This window comes from Camelus dromedarius, chromosome 1 (assembly GCF_036321535.1).
Source record: "Camelus dromedarius isolate mCamDro1 chromosome 1, mCamDro1.pat, whole genome shotgun sequence".
Taxonomy (NCBI): Eukaryota; Metazoa; Chordata; class Mammalia; order Artiodactyla; family Camelidae; genus Camelus; species Camelus dromedarius.
The window spans coordinates 89,929,532-89,950,127 of NC_087436.1; the positions used below are offsets into that span (position 1 = coordinate 89,929,532).

Consider the following 20,596-nt stretch of genomic DNA (forward strand, 5'->3'; position numbering starts at 1 on the left):
GACCTATGCATCAAATGACCTTTCAAAGGTCACTCCTGTCCAGTATTATGTTCTGCACTTATAAATAAAATTAACCTAGTTAATCCAAGTTTTTAAAAGTATAGTTATTTATAGTAGGTTCACCTTAGTCATTTGAAACTTCTTTTTAATCCGAGGTAGAGAATTTATTACTGCTTTTGACTGCATTCTGTAAAACCATCTCTCTATTATACATTTTGTCTTGGAACTCACCTGTGAAGTCTTCATAATCTTATAGAATATATAAAGAAGGTTTTAGGTGTTTCAAAAGGATTTTTTCTTGTTACTGTTGTTTTGTTTTGATTTTTTTTTTTTTTTTTTTTAGTTTTCACTTTCTTCACTTAAGCTTTGAAATAAAATGGAAAATAATGGCCTTTGCTACTCTATTTTACTATTTAGACAGGTCTAGGTCATTAAATATTTAGCTTCACTATAGCAAAAGTGTGAGTGCGTATTTATCTTTAGTTTTTAAACTCACAAAAATTAAAGGTATTTATTTTCAAATATGTCATAGTCTTTCAAGGAAATGATTTCTACTCGGATGACTTATCTGATAAGAATAATTTAATAAGGCATTATTTATCACAAATAACATAATATCTCCCCAGTTAAATCACCTCAGGGAGCTATACGAAATCACCAAAACTATTAACATTTGCACAGTCACCCTGCATTTTATGACAATACAATTATAAGACTGAAATAGCAAAAGGATTTGATAACAGTGGGGAGTTTACATAAGACAGTGTTTTCTGTGGTCTCCTGTTCTTTATTGCCTTATTGTCATCTGAATATATTCCTTGTCATACTGATTATATTATTTTCTTCTAAACTTACAAAATAAGAATATTACTATTTTAGTTTAAACTATTTTAACAAAGTACTATAGACTGGGGGTCTAACAGACAACAGGAATTTATTTCTCACAGTTTTAGAGGCTGAAGGTTTGGAGTTAGGATGCCAGCATGGTAGGTTCTGGTGAGAACCCTCTTCATTGCAGGTTGCTGACTTCCTCATATCGTCACGCGGCAGGAGAGTGAGCTAACTCTCTGGTCTCTTCTATCCCGTTACTGAGGGCTTCGGCGTCATGACCAGATTATCTCTGAAAGGCCTCACCCCCATCACATCAGGAAGTAGATTTCAACAAATGAATCTGGGGGGAACACCGCTGTGCAGTCCGTAACAGTTACTGTGACGTCTGGCAGTTACAGTAGGTTGAACTCTCTTGGGTAATGGAGCAGAGATGCAGGGATCCCAGGGTGATATCCTTGGAAGGCCGTCTTCGCTCGTTTTTAGATCGAACCTTTCCTTAACCAGAACTTCCACCTCATTCTTGATATCATTTGAGATTAGTTGTGAACCATGCTAGGTTTCTTGGACGTCACCTCTCAACTGTGGTAGATTACGATGGATGGGTAGTTCTTGGGAGACTGGTCTTAAGTCGTAATGACACTGCTGAATCCATTTGATAGCATTAGGCTACCAAATTATGCCTAATTAAGGAGCTGAATCATATCCTTTTAGAAATCTAGGAACAGAGTAGTTCAGCAATGAAGATAATGAATTTAACAAGAACAGAAATCTGTGGATCCATTCTGGGAAGATTTTGGACATTCTTGGAAAAGTGGGAAGAACAGAGAATCCAGTTCAACGCTTTCCTTTCACGTTCCTTGTGAGCTACATTAAATTATTTCTCAAGGAAGGAAATGAATAACTAAAATAAAATAGCCCAAGGCTTTCTAGGCAACCATTTAAGCAGTATAATCCCTAGGTACCTTTTGATTTTTTTTTTCTTAAATCACCACTAGATGGGGCTCTTGCATCCTTGATTCTTAGCTGCTTTATCTACACAGTGGGGGCCTAATGAACTCCGAAACAGGAGGGAAGCCTTAGCACTCTTTATTTGACAGGTTCCAAATGGGACATTTGCGTATATCATTTAATGTTCAAGTATATAAAATGTGTATTATAATTCCCATTTTAGAGGTAAGGTCAGTGAGGCTGAGAAAGAGAGGAGGAGGGAGGGAGAGGGCGGGGGAGGGAAAGAGAGACACAGGAGGATGATTTAACATTTGTTGGGGAATTCTGTGTACCAGGCAAGTAGGCCTGTACTCCCCATGACCTCCCCTACAAACATCATTTTCATTTTGCAGATGTGGGGAAGTGCTGAAGCTTAGCGAGTTCACATAGCTACTGTGACAAGAGCAGAATCCAAATCTGTGCCTGAGTTTAGTGCACCTTGTCTCTACGGATGGCCACTGCTGAGCAATCTAAACACTTCATGCACTTTTAATGCACGATATAACTTTAAAGTTTATAAAGATCTCAGGGGTCGACCTAGCAAAATGCAATGATTAGATTCATGATACTGACAAATACACAATGTAGACGTACCACTGGCTTTGAAAGGGGAACCCATTTATAGATCAGGCAGTGCAATTTTAATGAACAGTGTGGACTTCTGAGGCAGACTGCCTGGGTTTGTATCCCACCTCTACGACTTGCTAACAGAATGATCTTCACTAAGGTTCTCAGCCTCACTTCACCTCCGTTTCCTCAACTGTAAATGAGGATGATAATAATGCCTAACTCATAAGGCCATTATGAGAATCAAACAAATTTAATTCATGAAAAGTTCTTATAATGAGATGTGGCATATAGTAGATGCTCCAAAGTGATACTTTTTAATCCTCTCTGGAGTAATGTAAGAATATGCGATTTATGTGCGAAAGGCTGCAGTGTATACTCTTCTATGGCCCATTTATATTACGATGTTGTGATTAAATCTCTGTTTCGTTCTGAAGCTTACATGCTTCTTAACCTGTATGTTCCTCCTTAAAGAATTTGTAAATATAGTCCCCCGGTGTTACCATTCACAGTTTTTAAAATTAATTATCTCATTCGGTGAACCAACAGAAAATAAGCATTTACTCTTGCCAGAATTGGAGTTAGGGGGCAGCATTTTTAAAAAAACATGATGAGCCACGTACCTACAAGCTGCTCAGAGTGTTGAGAAGTGAGAGGGACATGTAAATAAATATGAAATAAAGGATCATAGGTTCTGGGAGAAAAATATTCCAAAATTAGGTAAGGGCAAAAAGAAGGGAGCAGTGAAATCTGAGGAAGTCAGAGAAGCCCCAAGGGAAGAAGAATCAAGTCAAGCCTTGCAAATTAGCATAATAAAAAGGCCACATTCTTAGCAGAGAGCACACAATTATCAAAAGCAACATGGAGCATCTGAAGAACAATAGATTACAGATTGGGTATCTCAGGTAGGGGACTCATGTTTGTAAAGATGGTTAGACAGAGACCAGTTCATGAACAGCCTTACATCCCGTGCTGAAGCCATGGAAACTGCTTAAAGGGTATTTTAGTGAGGGAGTAAAATGGATGCATTTGAGTTCGGGGAAGACTGTTATGGGGAATATTGTATAGACTGAAATGGTACGAGCGATGGAGGGTGACTAGTTAAGAGACAACTGACATCATCCGGGTGAGAAATAATGGAAGCCTGAATAGGACAATGACTGCTGGTGGAGAAGGGGCTCATAGACGTGAGAGCTGCAGAGGAGGGAGAATATGCAGGACGTGGTGAACGGAAGGGGAGAGACATGGAGCCACTGCCGCGTATGCCTAGATTTCTAACTGAGGGACTAGATGAATCTAATGTCATTCCCTACAATAGAGAATTATGCGAGACAGGTTTTGGTTTAAACCAGAAATTCAATTGTGAATTAAATTCTGTTCTATTGTGAATAGAGATCTGAGATTTCCGTGGGACTCATCTTCTGTGGGATTACTATAAAAACTTCCTCCCGTCTCTCTGTCCTTCGTCTTGCTTTCTTCATTCCATCCTACACAGTGCGGCAAAGTAACCTTTCTAAAACTCAGACCTAGTTATAGAACCCCCTCCTGCATGAAGCTTTCCCTGACTTTACATTGTAGCCATTGACTGAAACCCTTCCCATGACTATGAGGCCTTCAGGAGGCCTCCCCAGCCCAACCCATTGTGAGTCTATCTTTTGCTACACTGGGAATGTGTTTTTTAGTTTATTGAATATATTCCTCAGATTCTTCAAATTTCCTCTTAGGAAGCCTTCTCTGACCCCCAGATCTTGGATAGGTGCTTTTAGGTAGTGTCAGAGCACCCCCTACATTCTCCAGCACTTATTCTGCCGTCTGTTTGATTTGCCTGTCCATTATCTGCATCTTCCAGCAGGTTATATTCTCCCTGAGCACGTAATTGCTGGGTTTTTTTGTATACTCATGTCTCACAAAGTGTCAGGCACTCAGTACACTGGGTAGATTTTTTTAATTAAAAATTAATGTCATATAGGAGGCTCAAATAAATTTGTAGTGAGTCCATGAGAGATATCCAGAAGATGGTCAGGGTGAGTTATTTGGCACTGGAGCTCATAAGACACATCCTTAAAGAGTTTTATCATATGGCAGCAGGTTAGGAAACCAGAGTAAATTATATTGTCCAGAGAGAACAGTAAAGTAAGAAGAGGACAAGAGTGACGTGTTACCTTGTGGATCCCAAACAATTAAGGGATGAGTGATAAAGAGCGATAAAGAACGGCCTACAAAGAGAGCTAAAGAGTGGTCAGAAGACAGAATGTAATGAATAGCAGTAGCTCCAGAGCCTCTATTTAGGTGGGACCATACTCGGGAAGTGCGGCTTGGGACTATCTGGAAGCTGCGTGTGCGTGGTAAGCACATTGGAATGACCTGCGGGAGGCCAATGCATGTATGTGTGTTGTTTTGTTATATTAGGTAGTTTGGCCTATTAGAGGGTGAATGTGAAACACTCCTTTCTTCCTTTCCCAAGTTTTCAAACAATGCCCGTAGCCTGTGCCTGGACCATCCCAGGCCTCCGTCAGAGATGACTAGTTATTTCCTGATAACTTAGAGAACATTACAAGTCTTGATTGTAGCTGTGCACATGTCCAGACTACACTCCCCTGCCTCCTTTACTGCCAGATGTGGTCATGTGACTAAGTTCTCAAAGACGTAGGAGTAAAGGTTAGGCATACAGTCCTCAGGTTGTGCCCTCAAGGCGAGTGGACATGCCTCTCCTCCTCTCTCCCCTCTTGTCTGCTGGAATGCAGGCCAAACAGTGGCAAGTCCTCCTCAACCTCAAAGATGTGGACATTACCTCTGAAACAGCAGAGAAGTAAGAAAGAGGAAGTCTAGGTGTCTAATACCACAGCAGTCATACCCTTGGACGTCTTACACTACAACTGTTAAACGAGAAAGAGGATGGGGGGCGACTTTCACTGTACCTTGTCTGCTTTCCTACCTGCTCACTCCAGAGAATAGTCTTTAGTTGGTGCTTAGCTAAATATCTTTCCTAAGACTTAACTATAGCATTGTTATATGTATGTAATTTTATGTACTTATATAGTGAACATGCAACAATATATGTTATACAGAGACATATATACTATATATACATTATATACTAAACATATACACAATGCACTAAATATATATACACTATATATACACATTATATACACACTGTATACTGCATATACATTATATATGCACTATACATACCATATCCTATCCTACATACTATAATATACATACACAAATGAAATGTTACACATATAATATTTTGAAGACTTATTGTGGACATGGACTATTTACTTAAAACTGTTTCAATGATCATGCATCTCTCTAATTCCAAATCTTCCAACTTACCCATCTCCCTAGTCATTGAATTCTGGAAAAAAAAAAAATAGCTAGCATCAGACTATTTTTGTGTATTTATGTATTTAACCCCAAACACACACAAACATACTCACTCATTTCTGTGTCTGTATCTACACAAATAGGTGTATTTGCCTCAAAACTATATTTATTCATTCATTCAGTTAGAAAACATGTGCCAGGCACTCTGCTAGACCTTAGAGATACAAAGTGATACAAAGTGAACAAGAAAGATGTGATCCCCACCCTCAGGAGGTTACACGCTGTTTGAGGAGATGGGAAGGTAAACAATTGCATATATTATGATATGCTATGTTCTAGGAATACTCAGGTGCTCTCTGAGAACATAGAAGGGGCACTCAACACTGATTTAGAGCATTAACTGATCTTCATAGCTGGAGGCTCCAGCACGGATTCCCCAGAGTTCATGAATATTCATACACATATATGTATATGTACTTTCATATTTACACTGATTGCAAATAAATTTCAGTCGATATCCATGAAGGTTTTTAATATCTTACCAATTTAACAACTAGTGTGTATATTAAATTAGGGTCAGTATCATTACTGTATGAATTTTCTTCTTATTTTCAGTCTTACAATATGATTTTGCTTATGCTTGCAATGAAAGTATTAAATAATTGGCCAGATTTTACAAGTAATATTTTTTGCCAAAAGTATAATGAAGCCAGTTACTGGGGGAAAATATTAAGCAAGCACTGAATAAATCAGGTACATATGATTTGGTTGATTTCTTGAATTTTCCTATTTTTTGTAAGTTTTTTTAAATGATGTAGATACAGTGATATAACAATACTCTGATGTTATAATGCATTTTCAATTTTAAAATATGTTTTCAAAATTCTTGTTTTAAGATTTAGCTAGCAGAACAGAGTGAACTGTTAGAGCATCTGTGTTTCAAATTTAATTGTGCTGGCCAAATTCAGAGATTTATGAATTTGCCTTGTTGACTATCAGTCATCTGCTGCTAGTTCATTGTCTACTTCCAGAAGGTTGCCTATATTATATTGATTCATTCCCTTGCTAAATATTACCTAGCTTGTTTGATTATCTGTCAAACTCAACTACCCAGAACACAACCAGAAACCCAGAATAATTTAAAAAAATAGACATATGACTAATAACATGGGAAGTTACAAAAAATCATGGTTAAAATCAAGGCACTGAGCTTCAGGTTTCAGCACTGACATGTGAAGAGCTTGCAAGCTGTCACTCCCATGCTTACAATAAGAAAAAGCTGAACAAATGAAAATTAAGGGCTTTTATGGCATTCGTATGAGAATTGAGGTGACAAGCAAACTGTCATTCCAAATTGTGAAGAGGCAGGCACATGCAGAGAGACACAGCTAAGGGTTTTTGTTTAGTTTTGACCTGGGAGAGTTGCCGCTGAAGCATCACACACTGGCAGAGGCACTTACGTGGTCATTTTGATGAACTTCTGGAGATTGAGTGTATACCTGGGTGCGAGTGAGAAACAGTCTGCTGGGGGAGACCCACATACTCAGGGGCTTCTCCTCTGGGAATCCTGCCAGGTTCTCAAGATAAAGCTCTGAGAAATATCCCTTCCTGCCAATGGCAGAGGAAGGAGCAAGGAAGAAGAACTTTTTGAAAGATACTCAGAGCCTTCTCCATAACCAAGGCCCATGTCCAGGGGAAGGGACTCAGCCAGAGCCTCACCCCAGCTGATGGAAGGGCCTTTCTCCTGCTGCAACCCCTCTAAGTCTTACTCTCTCACCTAACAGGGGCTCAGGAAATGAAAAATTATCAACTGAGATCTGAGCATCAAGGAAGTAGACTAGATATGCTACAGCCACTGAAAGGAGTAGGGAGAGTGGGGAATAAAGCCGTACCAGTGGAGAAATACTTACAAAGTTACAGTTAAGACACAGGCTGCCTAAAAGATTGATTTAATCAGAAGATTACAGAGCAGTCTCCTTACTACATACCTTACTATCACACCAGTAGGACTCTGGTAGAATAGCAGCATCTTACAGCACAAAGAGCTGAAGACACAGACTCCCCAGGAGGAATAGCTAGGAAAGTCGGGGAAGCCAGAGCAAGAACACGCAAAAAAATACCTTGAACCCTGTGGCACCTACAATGACAGCAAACATTAAACACAGCCAACCTTTAACCAGATTAACATAAATCCTACCGTAACAGTATATTTATCTCAGTTCCTATTATCCAAATCAATATGGTCAGCTTTCACCAAAAAATTATCAGTGATGCATGTCAATTATATCCTAATAAAACTTACAGAAAAAAATCAGAAGGCATGCCAAAAGGAAAAACAGAAAACAAAGAAAACACAGTCAGAAGAGAAAAAGCCAACAGAATCAGACTCAGACATGACAGGGATGTCAGAATTACTAGACAAGGAATTTAAAATAACAGATGCCTGGAGAAAGAACTTGTGGTATATGTATACAATGAAATACTACTGAGTGATAAAAAAAAGAATAAAATAATGCCATTTGCAGCAACATGGATAGACCTGGAGATCATCATTCTAAGCAAAGTAAGCCAGAAAGAGACAAAAATGCCATATGATATCACTCATATGTGGAATCTAAAAAAAAAAAAAAAAAAACAGGGCACTAATGAACTCATCTACAAAACAGAAACAGACTCGCAGAGATAGTAAACAGTCTTAGGGTTACCAGGGGAAAGGGGGTGGGAAGGGTTAAATTTGGAGTTTGAGATTTGCAAATATTAACCATTATATATAAAAATAGATTAAAAAACAAATTTCTTCTGTATAGCACAGGGAACTATATTTAATATCTTTTAATAACCTTTAATGAAAAAGAATATAAAAATGAATATATATATATAGGTATGCAGGACTGGGACATTATGCTGTACACCAGAAAGTGTCACACTGTAACTGACTATCCTTCAATAAAATAAAGAAGAAAATTCCCAACAATTATCCCTTCAAAAAATAAAATAAAATAGAATAAAATAAAATAAAATAAAATGATTAATGTGTTAATGGATCTAAACGAAAAAGTAAACCACATGCAAGAAGAGATTATTTATATAATCAGAGAGATGGAAACTCTAAGAATCAAAAGGAATGACAGAAATTAAAAGCCACAATAATAGAAATTGAGACTGCCTTTAAGCGGGCTCATGATTCAGTTAGCTTGTACGTAGATCATTAGAAACTTCCCAAACTGAAATTCAAGTAGGGGGAGAAAACTGAATAAACAACAACAAAGCAGAATAAAACATCCAGGAACTGGGCTACAATTTCAATAGGTATAACAACTCATAATTGGAATATTAGCATAAGAAAGTAGGAACAGAGCAGAAAAATATATTTGACATAATCATGGCTGAAACTTTCCAAATATTAATGACCAAACTGCAGGTCCAGAAAGCTCAGAGAATCCCAAGGCTAAACACAAACAAGACGAACAAACAAAAAAAATGCACCCAGTCTTATATTCAAACTGCAGTAAACCAAAGGCAGAGAGAAAACATTGGAAAAAACTAGAGAAGTTAAAAACAACCACTTTAACTACAGAGGAACAACAGCCAGGGTCATCTTTCAAACAAGAGATACTGACCATGCCACTAACCTGCTGGAGACGAACCTGCAAAGCTTTCCCATTGCACTTGAAAATACGTTTATCATCTTAACACCATCAAATAGGCCCTGGATGGTCTGGCTCTCACCTTCCCCCTGGCCTCATCTTTATGAAACCCTCCACTTCTGCCCTCCCCTACTTTGCGGGCTTCTTTCCGCCGCCCCCCCACCCCCCTCGCAGTGCCGTGTTTCCCCAACCCCCTGGGCTTCTGTGGATGTTCTTTCCTCAGTCTAGTGTTAGCTTCCCTTGTCTGGCGACCCTTTTAAATTTCCCCATATTTCCTTGGGGAAGCCTAACCCAACTTCCCAGTCCATGTAGGTCACCCGATGACAGTTCATCATGGACCTTGCCCAGTTGTGACCTTAGGGGACTTTGTACTCTTTTGAAAACCGTATCTCCTAGAGAATGATTTGGTTTGGCTCACCTTCCCACAGTGCCCAGCACAAAAGGGAACAAAATGCCTGCTTGCTTTATAAAAGAAGGGATAGATTTCTTGCAATTATCCTAATAAATTAATGCTTATCAGTGACAGATCATCGGAAGAGTAGTTTCAATTAATATTTATTGATTCATTTAAAAATAACCTATTTAATGACCTCCTCTTCTCTGTTATGTAACCTTTTACATTTTGGGGAGAAGAAGACAGACTCTAATCCATGTAGTTTATTGGGGGCATACAGGCGTGTAAACCCACAGACAGTTCAAATCACAAGAATGTGATTTAATAAAGGCATGCAGAGGACCATGTCACAGGTGCCTTTAGAGACGAAATCCTGCAGCAAGAAGAAGCTGAGCTGTGGGTACTGCAGCATTAGTCCAATGTGCACTCTTTGGGGGCGGGAATCTTTGCTGTTTTGTTATCAGTGTGTTCCTCATGCCTACAAAATGTACCTGGCACTTAGTGGGTACTCAGTGATTTATTAAGAGGAGGAATAGGAATTCGCTAAATTAAAATGAGGGATAAGTGACGAGGAAAAAATTCTAGGCAGAGGAAACAATATGTCACCCAGACTGAAAATACTCATGCTAACTGCAACTTCCACCTGAAATTTGAAATGGCTTCATTTAGATTGCAAAGGCTTTTCACTGAGAGAGGGGCATCAGGATGAAAAGGGTTTGGGGAAAGGGATATGCATTTTGAATTTGTTAAATCCGTGATACATTCAGGTAAGCAAGAAGAAACTTTTGTAATCCTTCACAGTGTTGTCTACACTATGAAGAAGCTTTCAAACTTTTTTTTTGTCTAGATCCTAATCAATACTTTCTAAATTTACAAAGTTTAAATTAGTGAGGTTGGGGATAATTAGGTTTTATGGCAAAGATAATGTTATCCAAGTCCTAATTTCTGCTTCTAACACATATAAGTTTCAATGTTTTTATCATTCAAATGTAGTACTGTTATGAGTTAAAATTTCAGTCTTTAAAATACTGTAAAATAAAATAAAATTGCAACCTTTCATAGGGCACTTATACTGTCTTGTAAATGTTATTATTGTCTTTTTTTTTTTTTTTTTTTTGGAAAGGGGATCATTGCTTTGTCCATTGGGCTGAAGAGGGGAGGTGGGAATCCAACATTTTGTTACCAGAATGTCTGCTGTTTCTGCCATTTCTATCAGTAACCAGCAGGTGGTGTCAAACAATTTTACATTTCTGTTTATTGCAGTATTTGCGCCAGTTTAGCTTCGGAGAACTCTCCTTCCTAACTTCCACTTCACACTTCAACCACAAACACTCACACTCGAGCATTTGATGGGGATAAAGGTCTAAAGAAGGGTTTTATTTTATTTTTCTGATTTAAATATGTCCTGACTTTGCTTTCACGTGACACTATTTTTGCACATGCACTGAGGTATCTTTTTATAATAGAGGTACTGCTTTATATGCTGTAACTCACTTGGTTGCTATAACAACACTATGGAAAAACACTATTCCTAGTCCCCACTTTACAAATGAGTAAACTGTGGAACAAAGAGACTAGGGAATTTCCCCAAGGTCACAAAATTAGAATCCAGGCATCTGGCTGTGGAGCCCACAGTCTGAGTCTCTGTGCTGAAATCACTTCCCCTGATCTGATTTTCTCCTTCAGTGCACATTTTCACTCAACACATAGCATTTCTTTACTTTGACAGCGTTTTCTCAGCTACTCTGTGTTGAGGTTTTTGGCACCTACACCCAGAAATGAGAAATATTACATAGAATAAAATCAGAAAATAAAATAGCTACATGTTAGCTATTGTCTGTGTATGGGGAATGCTCACATATTTTTCACATCTATGAGCAGAATTTTAGTGCTGAAAGCACTTTAAAATATTTGCATTTTATTTTACTGAAAAAGGAACTTAAGCCTCCCAAAGAAGCATTGAGTTTTGGTGGTAACAGAGGTGATGAGGAAAGATACAGTCTGTTATAGAAATGCTGTGGGAACATTCATTATGGAGGCCCTACTAGGTATAGGAAAATGCCTGGTGCTGGAAGACGGGCACGTGGAAGGTTTGTGAGTTTTCTATGTAAGTGCAGTTCTTTACTTAATGCCTCACTCTTCTGTCTACTGTGTTGTGGGACCAGGCTAGGCTGTACTAGCAGGTGGAACAGCTGGCGTATAAGCATCTTATCCTTCCAGTAAAAACAAGAAAGGAAGGAAAGGAGGGATGGAGGAAGGAACTTACAGTTAGTGTTAACAATATTATTGTCAAGTTTCCACAATCAGATGAAAGAAAATAAAATTCAGTTATACGGAAGATTTGAATATGGTGAAAGAGAGCCTCATAGTAGATTCCGATTGAAATTACTATCACATTTTATTGACTTGAATGATTAGACCCAAGTCTAGTTTTCAGTTAGTAGAATAGACTTAGAATCATAGTTAAATTTATAGTTTGCCAGAATTTGAATATGCATTTTTTGTTGATTTTCTTTAAGTTGGCATTAAGGTGTCTATTAGTCATTCCCAAGAATTCACACTTGAATTGGAAATGATTAAATGTCATTAACAATCTTTTGTTTAAATTAAAATTTTTTATTTTTTCTTATTGCAAATGCAAAGCAGGTTCACTGCAAAGGAAAAAAAGAAAAGAAATTCCTTCAATGTTAATTTCCATAAGTAACTATTATCTTATATTGTATCCTTATAGGATACCTTATACAGGTCTCAGATTAGCAACCTCACCTTCTACTTTAAAAACAAACAAACAAACAAATAAATGAATAACAACCTAGAGCAAGAAGAAGGGGATTAATAAAAATTAGAACAGAGATAAATGGTACAAAGAATAGAAATAATAGAGAAAACCAACCATAAGTTGGTTTTTGAAAATGTCAACAAAATTGTCAAGATTTTAGCTAGACTGATCAAGAAAAAAAGAGAGAAGACTCAAAATTTTAAAATCATGAAATGAGAAGGGACATAATTACTGACATTTAGACATAAGAAAGATTATAAGGGAATCTATGAACAATTGTATGCCAAAAAATTAGATAACTGGGACTAATTCCTCGAAAAGTTACCAAAACTGATTTGAGTGTGAATAAATCTATAATAAGCCCTGAAGTGAGCAAGCAAAAAAAAAAAAAAAAAAAAAAAAAATCAATAAAAGCCTAAGGCTAGATGGCTTTTCTGGCAAATTCTACCAAATACTGACAGAAGAATTAACAAAATTCTTTCTCAAACTCTTTGAAAAAATAGATGAGGGAACTTCTTGATTCATCCTGTGGAGCTTTGCCAAGATAACAAAACCAAAGAAATCACAAGGGAAAAAAAAACAAACCTGCAGATCAATATCCCTTAAGAGTATAGATGCAAATATTCTCAACAAGATACTAACGAACTGAAGCTAGCCACAAACATATGAAAAGGATTACAAAACATGACCAAGTGACATTTACCTGAGGAATGCAAGATTGGTTCAACATACAAAAAGCAGTCAATGTAATTCCAACATATTTATGGAACATGAAAAAACACAATTATCTCAATAGACTCTGAAAAACAAAATAAAACATCTTTCATGATAAAAATAGTCAGCAAACTAACACCAGAAAAGGGCTTTTTCAGCTCAATAAAGCAGATTTAAGAAAAGCCCACAGCTAACATCATACTTAGAGATGAAAGATTAAAAGCTTTTGCCCTACCATCAGGAACAAGATAAGGATGTCTGATTTCACCAGTTCTATTCAACATCATACTGCAAACTTTAGACAGAGCAGTTAGGCAAGAAAAATAAATAAAAGGCATTCAATTTGGAAAGAAAGAAGTAAAACACTATTTGCAGATCACTTTCTTATATACAGGAAATTCTGAGTAAACTACACGCAAACTATTTGAGCTAATGTGTTCAACAAAGTCTCAGGGTACAAGATCAACGTAAAAAATCGGTTTTGTTTCTATACACTAGCAATGAACAATCTGAAAAGGAAATTAAGAAGATATTTCTGTTTATATAACATCCAAATGAATAAAATGCCTATAAATAATATGTTTAAAGATGAAAGACTTGTACGTTGAAAACTACAAAATATTGTTGAAAGAAATTAAAGAAACACTAAATAAATGGTGATTATATATGTATACATAATTGAAATAGATAGGTAGCCCATGTTTGGGGATTGGAAGACTTAGTATAGTTAAGATGGCAAAACTACCCCAAACAAGCCAATATCTATGAAAATTGCAATAACTTTTCTTGAAAAAATGAGCAGACTAGCCATAAAATCATAGGGAAGTGTAAGGGACCCTGAATGGCCAAAACAGTCTTGAAAAAGAATAACATAGTTGAAGGGGTCACACTTTCCGATTTCAACACTTATTCTAAATCTGTAAGTCATCAAAACAGTGTGAAATTTGCATAAGGACAGGCATGTAGATTCATGGAATGGAATGGAAAGTCCAGAAATAAACTCATATTTGTGTGGTCAAATGATTTCATCAACAATGCTAAGATCATTTAATGGGGAAAGAAAAGTCTTTTCAACAAATGGTGCTGGGACTACTGGCTATCCACATGCAAAAGAATGAATTTGGACATCTACCTTGCACAAAAGTCACCTCAAAATGGACCAAAAGCCTAAATGTAAGAACTAAAATTATGAAATTCAAGAAAATATAACTCTAAATCTTTATGACCTTGGATTAGGCAATAGTTTCTTAGATGTGCACCGATTCGTAATTCCTATCAAAGAGGATGTCCATCGCTCCATATTCACCTCAACACCGGAATAGTATCAATCTTTTGAAGTTTTGCTAACATTTTGCTGGTAATATTGTTTTAAAAATGCATCTTACTATTGCTTTTTTTCCTTGAATGCTGATGAAGTTAAATATATTTTCATATATTGATATGTCACTTGCATTGATACATATATGTGTGTGTGTGTTTACAGGAGGATATGGTTGTGGTTTGTGGGTATGTATGTGGGTGTATCTGTCTTGTATTCTATTTAATTATTCTCCTGTACCAAATTCTCAAAAGAAAACATCTTCGCAATCTAAAACCTTTCACAGCTTGATGCATGCAAACACAGTATTTCTGTAAATGTGTTTTTTAAATTCGACTCAGCAGCAGGTGAGTTAAATTTATTTTTCTACCTTTCATTCTTATTACTACCATCATATTCCCAGATGCATTCACTCATGATTAAACAGAATTATTGGTATTTTGAATTGCTAACTCTACTGTGGATGAGAAAAAAGCTGTTTTATTTATCCTAAGGGAAAGTAAAAAATAAAACATAAAAATTTCGATATATGAATGAACATTTCTTCAACATTTAATTCTCTTTCAATTTAATGTATCCCCTATGTACATAATTAATCCTCTATTGGATCTCTGGTAAAACAGGTAATTGTAGACGTTTTGACTGCTGATGTTGTAAATACCTCCTGAATTGTTGGTTCTTGTCACTTAACCGTTGTGATTCCCTGACCATAGGCAGAAAAGCTTTATAATGAAAGGAACGAGATTATTTTTTAAACCAACAGAGGTATAAAATATTCCTTAAAAACAGTGATTCATGTTTTTTTACGGTTTGAGGTTTAGTTGTTTGCTTTATTTTCTATAGATTCTAAGCTACATTGTGAAAGACACTGTCTTAATACTAATACTAGGCAATTCAGAATTAATTTCATACTTAGGTAACTATACTTAGAATGAAGACTTTCTTAATTGTAGTTCCATTGTGATCATTACTGTGGATAATTGATCCACTGCTTAGCATGATTCAATAAATGGTAAACAGATTAATGCGAAGCTTTATGTAGGATTTTTAAAAAATTAATGTTAATAGACGATGGGTCAATATCAAGGACCAGCTTCCCTCACTGTAAATTCAACTTGAGTTTCACCAGGCTTTCTAACCTCAACAATACTTGAGAAAAAAAGGAATTTATACAAAAAAAAAAAAAAGCATTTCAGAGTCATCCCTTCAAGAATTATAATAACCATTTATTATAGTTAATTTTGCACTATTTTCTTCCAGAACATTTTTGTTTGTTTGTTTGTTTATTTTAGTGGCTAGAGGTGGCAGTGAAAGTAGCTTTGGGAAAAAAGAGTATTTCCAATGCTGTCCTGCTGGTATTTGTTGATGTTTGTGGTTCCCATCTTTCTGCAGGAGTAACAACTGTTCTAACGATGACAACACTAAGCATCAGTGCTCGGAATTCTCTCCCCAAAGTGGCTTATGCAACTGCCATGGACTGGTTTATTGCTGTGTGTTATGCATTTGTGTTCTCTGCCCTAATTGAATTTGCAACTGTTAATTACTTCACCAAAAGAGGATGGGCTTGGGATGGGAAGAGTGTAGTAAATGACAAGGTAAGTGAGAACTTCCTTCTCCCTGTGATTAAGAGAATCCCCCAACAGATTTGGCCTGTTACAGATAAAGTTCCAAAAAATTCAACCATAAGTTATATATGTAAAATGAATCATACAGACTTCTCTTAAAGTGTGCTCTTGCATGAAATCCTTTAGGAGTGCTTGAAGCAGTATTACTTCCGTTAAAACCACTTGCTAGCACCTTCTGAGCTCTGACTGTGTGTCAGCACTGTACTGAGATTTTTACATATGCTCTCTCATGTAATTGTTACAACTTTCTAACTAGGGTCTCTTTTTAATTCTCATTTGTTTCTGATGAAGAAGCTGTGGCTAAGTGAATTTATTTACTTGCTCAAGCTCACACAACTAGTCAATCAGTATATATGAACCCAGATCTGCCTGACCATGAAGTTCATGCTCTGAAGCATCACATTGCTTTATAGTAAAAAGGATTTGCAAAAGAAAGAAGGTATTAACTTTACTTGTTACAGAATTTCAGGCCCTATCAGTGGGCTAAGTTACGTTCCTCCTACTCTTTTCTTTGTTGCCTGATACAAAACATCAGGCAGCACTGCAATCTCTCCCATGTTGTATGGAATAAGAACATAGATACTGGAATGCTAGATGTTTTAAGTTGCTTGTGTAGTCTATAGGGGAAAACCTTTTGTTTGTAAGATTAACATTTTGGGAATTATTGGTGTCCTTTTTTAGGTTTCAGGTACTGAAGGAAGTAGGAGTTTTGTGCTTTGATACAACAGCTGTTTCCTTTCTTATTCTATAGATTATTATTCATCTGCCTTAAGTGGAGGCTTTGGCTGTATCACAATGAGATAGAAAGTATTCTTAATAGTAGTAAAATGTTCTACTTGGAGGGCTTCTTTTTAATAGCGTATCTACCTAAATATTTCTTCCGTTATATTTGGAATAACATACTTGCTGATTTTCTTTCTTTTTCAATTATTTGAATATAAATATTTTTCCTCATTTCTATGACCATATTGCAGTTTAAGTATACAAACAATTGATGCTATAATTTAAAAGTCTTGCTCTTTTTCCTTAATTTTGTAAACTGTAGAAGTTTTAATAAGAGTGCTGGTTTATTTCATTTTGTAGGCTATGTTTTGCATACTAATAACCAATGAGTAAATATTAAAGGAAATCTGATTAATTTTCTATAGTTAGTTTTCTAGGTTATTTCACCATCTCCATTACATTTTACTGTTGACTTATGTTTTCATTCCCCATATAGTATACTGCTTTTTCATTTCTATATAAGCAATTACTTCCTTTACTTATGTCAGTTACACATGTACTTTCATACTAACATTTTTTGAAGATAAAATGCTTTGTAAATATGTCATAAAAGATAAATAGTGGTTTGTGGTGTAAATGTCCCATATAGAAATATATTGATATGTTATTTTTAATTCTATGAGGCTGCCATTTAAGTCAACATTGTGATTTGGCATATCAAATATTATACCTGAACTTGGAAAACAGAAGTACCTATCAATGCAAAAAACACATGCTTGATAATTCATTTGAAAATCAGCTAATAGCCTACTCCCAACTAATGCTGGATTTAAGTCTACCCACATATCCGATCCCACACAGTGAAAATAAATCCAGGTCGAAATTCTTTATGCTCCAACCTAATTTGAAGTAAAACAACTAACAAAGTTTCTATTATTTCAGTTCTAAGTGGTTCAAGTTCAGTGGTTAAATCAAAGGAGACATTACATCAGGCACATTGCTTGTTGTTAATCACTTGTCCATAGCTAGAGTACCAAGCACAGTGCCAGGTCCTTAGTAGACACTGCAGACAGTTTTATTGAATAAAATAATAAAAGAGTTTCTGATATTAAATCTGGCAATGCAATACCAATGAGAAGACTTTTTGTCTTCGTGGAAAGTTGTTTTAAAACTTTGCAATGGTAAATTGCAACTTGGTAAACTTTGCAATGGTAAATTTATCAGTGGGTATTCAATACATTTTCATAATTCAAATGAATTTTGGGAGGTGTCTCCTAAAATTTCCTTGGAAAGAATCAGGTCCTTAGACTAAAAGAAAATCTAGTAGGGTGCCCCAAGCTAGTGCATCTGCCTGAAAGTATTTCAATGCTATTTACTTCTGCTTTAGTTTTCCTTACATTTAAATTTTAAGGGGAAAACAGTAATTTTCCTGAAATACAAAGTTTTTATTGATAGGCCAAACTAGCATCCTTTCAGTTTAACCAGACTGATAGAAGTCCTCTTTTTTGAAGTTACTAAATTTGATTAAATGCACTTAAATTATCTGGCAATCCAAAGAGCATATAAAAAGTTCCTAAAGGTTTATTAACTGGCAAGTATTAGTCTGTCTCATAAAAATAATCACTCAGAGATTTATATTATTATTGTATGTTTGAAAAAAAGATATGTGTATTTAACATACAGTTTACGTGTAGATCGTGCTGTGATGACCTTTAGAGTTAAGTTTCGCAGATAAACAAATAAATCCACTCACATCATACTCAAGCCACATTTGAGCCCTTTATTAGAAAACAAAGCCTACCTTGCTCTGAGATCTTGCACAAGTTTGCACACTACTTTTAGCCTCAGGTGTGAAATTAGACAACAAAATTTTATCATTTTTTTTAAGTTAAAACAATTTTTAAATTCCCAATTTATCCCTTCCCTCCCTCTTTACCGCTGGCAACCGAAAGTCTGTTCCGATGTCTGTGAGTCTGCCTCTGTTTTGTAGATAAGTTCACTGTGTCCTTTTTTTAGACTCCACATTTAAGCAACATCATATTCTCTCCCTGGCTTACTCCACTTACAGCTTTATCATTCTAAAAATGTAGTGCTGAGTCAAATAATCCAAGTTCAAATTTTTATTCCCTTTCATATATGAGAGAATCTGTTTATACAACTTCCCAAGTTCTTCTGGAACCTTCTCTCTTACCCAGTGTTCTTCCACTTGCTCAAGACTAATTCTTCCAATCCAGCTCTTGATCCCTTTGTTCCTTTTTCAACCTTGAGCCATCAGTTATTGTTTTCTTCTTATGTCTTTTAAGCCATCTTCTCCTTTTCAAACACCTCCTTCAAGTTTCTGAAGATGCTTAATATACTTATTTTACCATAAAAGCAAAACCAGACCCTCTCCAGATACTGTATCACCTACTGTGCCATCATCAGATCCAGCCCTCTTTTTCTGCATTTAAGCTTTTTGAAAGCATTGCTTACAACGTCTTTGTTCTCACTTTCAATTTAATTCTCAATCCACTGTAATCAGATTCCCTTTCCATTTATTGTCCTGAGTCTGAAGGACACCAGTAACCTCCACATTTTCAGATCAGATAATAATTTTCCATTTTTTGTAAAGGATCCCCACATAACCATTGACTGTGGTTATGCTCCAGAACTCCATTTCAGGCCCAAGTCTCCAATTTTTTTTTTCTTCTTTCAGACCTTAAAACAGGCCTTAGAGTATCAACTTCCTTCCTCAAATCGTGACAGCTGCTACTATTCATTCTATTCTTTGAAATTCTTTACCTGAGTTCAGAGTAGATCTGGTCTCCCTAGCATCCACTCTTGTTTATCCCCAAAGAGACAGGCATTCAAATTTATCATATTTTATCTTATTTTATTTTACTCTTCACTACGTGAATCTCACTTTTACAATTTTACTGATGATATTTCTAGTAATGTCAGCAACACTAGCACGCTGTCCATCATTTATTGTCTCCAACTAGACAAGCCCTACTCATCCTCAACACACATAGCAACCCTCAGGAAATTTCTGAACACTTGCTCCCCTCAACCTGGAATGATTTGGTCACTCTGTAGCTGTGTATAATACCCTCTGCATTTGATCCTTTATCACAGTTTGTAATTGCCTTTTTATGTCTCAACTCCTTCATTGATATAATAATAATGACCATGTTTATTTTAATAAATCCTTTGTCCTTTGCACAGGGCCTTGCATATAGTAATTGATCAATAAATATGGTATGAATTAATGAAGTATAACCAAATCTACAGCCCATGCCTTTATCTTACCTTCCACAGTTATTATCTACAACTATACCCCATACCTGTCTTTTAACTTCTAGATTAATAGATCCAACCTATTCCCTGGGCATTTCTACATGAATATAACATTACAAGCTTTACATAGCTTTTACAAAAGGTGAAACAAAAAAATAAACAAACATAAAATATCCTAAACTGATTTAATATTTCCTCCCTATCCATGCCTGTTTTTTAAAATCTATATCTCAGTTCATGGCAAAACCTAATCTCACATACCAACTTGGAAGTGTCCCTTAAGATCTCACTAGTCATCCAGTGGTGTCCATTCTCCTACTTATGTCGTAGACCATGCCCTTGCCATTTCTCATTGAGACTTTTTATTCCTCATTATCTCTAATTATGTCTCCCTTTAATCCA

At 36.2% G+C, this 20,596-nt stretch overlaps 1 protein-coding gene across 4 annotated transcripts in view; it reads left to right on the forward strand.

Moving 5' to 3' along the window:
* The window catches only part of GABRA2 (gamma-aminobutyric acid type A receptor subunit alpha2), a 110,627-nt gene that overhangs the window by 81,057 nt on the left and 8,974 nt on the right, over window positions 1-20,596 (forward strand). For all 4 annotated transcript variants that reach the window (XM_064486960.1, XM_010980335.3, XM_064486955.1 and 1 more), the window contains one exon: window positions 15,963-16,165. In XM_064486960.1, coding sequence (XP_064343030.1) covers window positions 15,963-16,165 — 203 coding nt within the window. The remainder of the gene's footprint in view (window positions 1-15,962; window positions 16,166-20,596) is intronic.